Below are 7,110 nucleotides of genomic sequence, written 5' to 3'. Positions count from 1 at the left end.
ACTTCCTGGCTCATGGAAAAGATGTGAATCATAGATTTATTTTTTCAAAATATTAAACATATATCAAGAAATCTCTTGTTTATGTAATCACGGGTGTAAGACATGGAAGTATGTATTATTCAATGTTTGCCCTTACTGACCTAATTTGTAGAAGAACTTTTAAAAAAAATATTTATTAGAAACGATGTATTAAGGAATCATGTCTAGTTAGTATAGTGTGCCAGGGCTTCAAAGATAGTGGGAAACATGGATAATTTGCATAAATGGCGAAGCCCGTTACATGTATGCATTAATTATCCCATGTTTCCCACTATCGTTGATGTCCCTGGCATACTTTACTAACTAGACAGTGATTCCTTATATTTCCATTTCATTGTTAAATAAAATTTTAGATTTATGTTTTATAAATGTAGACATAGAATTATGTTAACGAGCCAGTATCAATAGTCTTCGGCCACTGACGTCAAACACAAAGGCAGCCACACGAGATTTCATGCATGTTTGGCCTCTTTAGCGTCAGACACAGAGACAGATTTGCATGCATATTAGGCCTTCTTAGTTTCTGACCTATCGACCTGCCTAATTTACATTCCGGTAGAATTGTCAAGAAATCAACTCCGCTAACTTTCAAAGAAAAAAAAAATAAGATGAAAATATTAAAGTACATACCTTTTGTTATCTCCTAATATATTCAGTGTTTTATTTGTACCATTTTTTTTATTGTTTAGAGAGAGGGGGAGGGAGAAATGATAATTAAAGATTAAGTCCTTTAAAAATCTCAAGATTTAATCAAAAGAATCTTGTGCTTTATTTTCATATGAATATTTTTGTAATTCATACATCCATCACCTGCATACGGAGTTTATATTTCTAAGCTGATTGGATACGCAAGAACATGTTCTATGTACTATGAACATTTTTTAAAACTATGTTAATTATTGTCAAAAAAGTTGATGAAACAAGAATATCAGCAGTCTCGTTTAAAGTCATCGTTTCGTAAGTTATAAAGTCAAAGCAATGATCTTGTCAGCAAATACAGTCAACATTGAGTCAGATGCTGGCTGAATTTTTTTATACTTATTGTTAGTCCATTATTTGTACACTGAGTGATATTTCCGTTACTTCGCTACCATAACAAGGGGCACACGCCTGTTGTGACCGGTCGGCAGGGGATGCTCATTCCACCATGGGACCTGATCCCATCTCCGATGTTTTGGAGGTTTGTGTTTGTTCTGGTCCTATATTTTATTGTTGAATGGATTGTTGATCTTGAATTCTACTGGATATCTCCATATGTTTTATTGTCTTTATAATAAGTAGTAGAGGATATCAAACCACCTCAGAAATTGTTTTCTGTTTTATATCTGTGCAGATAAATGTAAACTTATATTTGTTGAGCTTTAAAATTTAAAGATTATGTCAGATTTCTTCGAAAGTCCTTTAAAACGTCCTTTTAAATAAAGTTATTATAAAAGAGTGGATTCTATTATAAAATAAACTGCAAAGTTCTGCAAGAAAATGAGAGCAAGTTCAGTTTCCAACAACAATCGGTCGATTGTTTTTAGTTTTTCTTTGACGTTGGAAAAATATATTGTTATCAATTTCATTGAATTTATGCAAGAATGCGTTTATTTTCTTTACAACAATCAACTTGATTCAAACCATATACTATTGTAGTCCTTGGTCGACTTAAAAACAATATAAGATGAAATATTTTTTAATATTTTTGGTATTTTTGATTAAAGGTTCATTATGTTATATGTGATTATCTTTGGTAAAGTAATTAAAATAGACCGCAGCATTATCACAAATTAATGAGTGATCTGTTTAATAAAAGCAATTCTTATCATTTTATATAATTTCGATATATCCATTTTTTCTATAAGGGCTCCCTGACCTTTTTACTAAACAATATCTAAAGCTTTATCGAGTGAAGCATACTTAACTTAATCTCAAGCAAACTTGCTTAATGAAATCATTGGCACTTTGACTCAATGATAAGTTACCGGTATCATGCGCCGCCCTCCCTGTTTCCTTGGTAATAAACCAACAGGACTACATGAAAATGTGTAACAGGTAATGAAGGAAAAGAACCTAATATACCACCTTAAAAGTGTGAAAGAAAATAGAGAAAGAAATTTTGTTAGGTCGTATTCTAGGTCATTTTCATTTGTTACTTATGACAAATTTACGTTGTAGTCTTGTAGCATTTAGGTTTTTACCAATTGTCCAACAAGAATTCTGTTGGTGTCAAGTTTCAAGATTCTTATTACATTGACAAGTGCCTACCTATGGGCTGATCAGTTTCCTGCTCCTTATTTAAATAAAATTCATCTTTTCTACAATGGGTATTGGAACATAGGTCAGGTCTAGACTGCATTGTGCATTATTTAGACTTTTTCTTTATAGGACTTGTAGATGTGGAAGAATGAAGGCAATTAATGGGTCAGTGTGGGGAAAGGAGGTATGCATGTCGGTGTTCCATTGGCTAATGAGAAAACAGATTGACCATGTACAAGGTTGTCAGTTTTAGGGTTGGGTATTGATTTCAAATCTAGAACAGTTTCTGTTCCACAGGGTATTTTGTCGTATGTTGTATGGGACTCTTGTAGGTGTATGCAAGTCTTTTCACCTAATTAGAGTTTCAAAAGAAATGAGACTTGACCTTAAAATTGGGGTAGAATTCCTTTCAAAATTTAATGGTTTATCTCCCTTTCCGTCATTAAGTTGGCTAGATAATGAGACACTAGAATTTTTCTTGGATAATTCTGGCTCTCATTGCTGCGGGGTGTTGTATGGAGTTATATGGCCTAACTAGAGATTTGGTCATCAGAAATAAGAAAGAACATTACCTTGCTACCAATATTACTAGGTATTTCAATTATTTTTATTTGGGGGGTGTCTTCTCAAAAACTTTTCACATAGTAAAAAATAAGACATGAAAAAATCGAAAAGTTATGATTTTGTTGAGGGCTTAAGTATTATTCACACTGCAGGGTAGTATTCAGTTAAAGTGTCCACATATACTAGTACATGGTGCAAAAACGTAAGGTTTCGTCAACTAGCACCCAGGGCTTAACAATATCCTTGTCAACTTCCTACACAATTTTGGGAGATTATCCAACAACTGAAAATTCCCTATTTGGTGCAAACCTTTCAGTAAATGCAAGCAAATTTTCTAAGCTTGCATGCATTCTACAAATTCCGGTCATAGACATCATTTGAGCACACCCTATCGATCTTATAAGTAATTTCATTGCATGCATGTAATGTTCATTTTCTATTGTTAAGTCTTACTTGGAAGGTATAAATTTTGCTATTAATGTATACGGTTAGATTAATCCCATAGATTCCTTTTTAGTTAGGAAGTTGTTGGCAAGTTACAAAAAAATAAAAAGACACCAGAAGACCTATAACACTTCAGCTGTTGTAAAGTGTACTGCTTATATTGCCAAATGTAACATTTTCATTCTACGAATCTGAATTATTCAAGTTGTATTCCCATTTGTATTCTTTTGTATTGTATTGTTTTGCCTTGACCCATTATGAAATTAAGATGCAAAATGTACTTGAAATAACTTGTCTTATTCAGATAAGATAAACCTAACGATTACACAGAAACAAAACTTTCCATTACCTTTTTTCGCAAAATTGTATAAGATTGATTGATTGTCGAATGTCCCTCTCGAGAAATTTTCCTTTTTATGGAGACACCACCACTTACTGTAGCAGGGCTACAAATTCTGACCTCTATTCGGCATTTGCATACATTGAGCAGTAATTTTTTTTCTGCTAATACTTATTGCGACACGGGGCCTCGGTTTATTATGTCTAATTGAAAGACCGGTTTCGATGTCCCATTGTGGAATTCGAACCCGCCAGGTAAGGATAAACTGTTTACTTTGCGACTCTAAAGCAGACGTTTTAACCAGTGCACCAGGGCGACTAAACTTGTTAAGAAGAAATGCGGTTTATTAATAACACTCTCAGTATATAACAGTTTCGTTTGATATGGTCGATACAATGATCTTGTCAGCACATATGATATATCAAACGCTGATATTCTATACTTTTCGGTTGTTTTGCTCCTAATCTTTATCAAAATTAGAGCGAATATCTATAAATTTCACTAAATTTTCCTATCTGTTTAAAATACTTGAAACAAACATAAATATACCGGAAAAAGGGAATTTTCCACTTAACCTCAATACATTCTCAGAACAAGGAAGTAGATTTACAGTTTTTAACCAGATTACTGTCTAAGGAAGTCATTTCATTCCATCACAGAGATTCAGTGTGAAAACTATAAAAATGAATTTTTCGGCAGATCAGTTCAACATGATATTTCGTGAAAAAATGTATTTCAATACTTCACTGACACTCCTTTTTCTTCTTCTTGGTATAGTAGGAAATACAGTTGTGATTTATTTCTATGCATTTCGTATTTCACGTACGGAGGACAGATACTTCATCCCATATCTTGCAGTCGCAGACCTTCTGGCGTGTGTATTTGGATGTGTATTCTCCCTATTGATTAATTTTTACAGGGTGGTGTTTGTGTGGGAGTACGCGTGTAAATTTCTGTACTTTTTCACGTGGTCCACGTCAACAGTATCTGCTGCAATGTTACTTGTGATAGCTATAAATAGATACCTGAAGGTGTGTCGACCTAATTCAACCCAAATGACATCTTCAAAGAGGAAGCTTGCTCTTGGTTGCACCGTTTTGTTATCAACTGCGATTACCTTACCTTTGTTTCATTTTATGGGGCCCATTGAGGGGTCGCTTGATATAAATAATGCTACGATCAATGTCACAACCTGTGGAGTCAAAAAGGAACTGGCTGGTGTTTCATCTAGAATTTACTTTTTCTTCGAACTCCTTCTTAGTTTAATCAATATGATTCTGACTGTGGCCCTGTATATTCCAATAGGCATCACCATTTACCAAAAGTTTCACAGTATTCGAAATTCCAAACGTGTTAAAAAATTATTAGGAATAACAAACTCGGAGATGTCAGACGTTGGAACTTCAGATGACACGAGTGAGACTACGAAAGTTAACAACGTCAACTACAAAGATGCCCTTCAGAATGTTTTAGACACATCAGTGTGCGAACGGAAAAACTCCCACAGAAGACGCATACGTCATAACTTTACTTCTATGTTTGTTACCATCGTTCTGGTCTATGTGTTGTCCTACCTGCCAACATTTATCTTAATTATTCTACCCAGTAAAAATCCGTTTGCGTTTTGGTTCTACCGTGATGACGTTTCTCTGAATATTTTAGTTATTTTGAAGAGATCATTTATCATAAATCACATCGTTAATCCCTTAGTATATGGTTATTTTGATTTACATTTTCGCAGCCTTTTCATGCAGTCTATTTCATGTCGGAAAAGAAATTAGCTTATTATCATATAATGTATCTAATAACTCTAGACTGTTGAAAAATAAAGCTTTCAAATACATTGTTTCAATTTTTCAACATCACTTTGTTTCAAACTAAACCAAAATTAGACTGGGTCAAATCTGGAGTGCAAATGAAAGTATATGAAGCTTTAAGATTCTTGCTACAAATGTGCTTATTTCCCGCGGGACAATTATGACAGGTGACGTTAATATATATAACTCATATAATGACTCATAAACTCCTAAATTTGCATACCTTGTCATTGGTCATTATCAATATCATTTTGTTAAAAAACATTCTGACTGTTCACACGAGTACTCAAAAAGATACTTGGCTTTCCAATTGACAATATCTCTTGGGTATGTTGTTTTGGAGACGTCTTCAAACAATCTATTGGAATTCCCATGGGTATCTATTGCGCCGCGTTATTTGAAACCCCCTTTTTTTTTGTTTTAATCTGAAGCAGAATCTGTCCAAAATATTGTGTGTGAAAAGAAGAAAACACTTGTTGTGGCCCTCATCTCGAGAATTAGATATATCGACGACACATTGTCAATTAACAATGGCAATTTCCATTTAAAGTCGATACGATATAAGTATACCCTGGTGAGCTTGAGATAAAAGATACCACAGATTCTGACAAATCCGTTTCATACTTGGATATTTTACTTTAATCTAAGAAACAAGCTCTATGAAAAACGTGATGATTTTTACTTTTCAATCAACAATTAATCTTTCTTATGCAGCAAAATATCTTGATCACCTGCATATGGAGATTATATGTCTCAGTTGACTCGAAACGCTAAGCATACTTATGATCATTTTCTATAACAAGGTAAATTATTGACAAACACGTTGAAACAAGAATATCAACAATCTCGTTTAAAGTCCTCATTTCGTAAATTCTATGGTCGATACAATGAACTTGTCAGCATATACAATTTATCATTGAGTTTGATGCTGAATGACGTTTTTCATACTAATTACTATCTTATTGACGACAGGTTTTTCAGTTATTTTCCGATCATCACGAGCACACACAGCGGGTGTACCCCGTTAGCAGGAGATACTCACTCCTCCATGGGACCTGATCCCCCCTCTGATGCTTTGGAGGCCCCTGAATTTTGAATTTTAAAATTCAATATGAGACCTCTGAATAGTTTGTCCAATAAAATTTGCTTGTAGGGAAACTCCATCATAAGAGTCATTAATTCAAGTTAATAACTATTATTTTTTCAAGCGATTAAATTTTAATTGAAATAAAATATATGGAGATATTGAACAATATTCGAGCTCAAAATCCAATACACAAAGCAAAATAGGAGCAGAACAAACACGACCTACGAAACATTAGAGGTGGGATCAGGTGCTATGGAGAATTGAGCATCCCCTGCCGGTCACACCTGTTGTCCTTGTTACGATCGTGAATTGCCGTCAATTCACTTTATAAATAATGGACTATCAATTAATATGAAAAACCTCAGTCGGCATTTGACTCAATGATAAATTGTATGTGCTTACAAGCTCATTGTATCAACCATAGAACTTACGAAATGATGACTTTTAACAAAATTGTTCTTATTCTTGTTTTATCAATTTATTTGTCAATGATTGACCTCGTTTTAGACATTGTACATTCGTAGAGCATATCTTGTGTATTGAATTAACTCAGAGATATAAACTCCATATGCAGGTGT

The 7,110-nt window shown here is 33.9% G+C and overlaps 1 protein-coding gene across 1 annotated transcript; it reads left to right on the top strand.

The window, feature by feature from the left end:
- Positions 1-2,441: 2,441 nt before the first annotated feature.
- LOC134243943 (uncharacterized) lies at positions 2,442-5,409 on the top strand. Its single transcript, XM_062726178.1, has 2 exons — positions 2,442-2,464; positions 4,548-5,409. The coding sequence occupies exons 1-2, from the start codon at positions 2,442-2,444 to the stop codon at positions 5,407-5,409; spliced, it is 885 nt and encodes a 294-aa protein (XP_062582162.1).
- Positions 5,410-7,110: the final 1,701 nt, after the last annotated feature.

Source organism: Saccostrea cucullata, unplaced genomic scaffold, assembly GCF_032062105.1.
Source record: "Saccostrea cucullata isolate Sc308-1 unplaced genomic scaffold, CSIRO_AGI_Scuc_v1 ctg79, whole genome shotgun sequence".
In the NCBI taxonomy this organism is placed as follows: Eukaryota; Metazoa; Mollusca; class Bivalvia; order Ostreida; family Ostreidae; genus Saccostrea; species Saccostrea cuccullata.
Note: the sequence above shows the minus strand (reverse complement) of the source record. Positions and strands in the feature narration are given on the sequence as shown.

Excerpts from the sequence above, each read along its gene's own strand:
- LOC134243943 (XM_062726178.1), top strand. The coding sequence starts at position 2,442 with ATGGGTCAGTGTGGGGAAAGGAG. Across the intron at positions 2,465-4,547 it reads GGTCAGTGTGGGGAAAGGAG|GGTGGTGTTTGTGTGGGAGT; the intron begins GTATGCATGTCG and ends TAATTTTTACAG.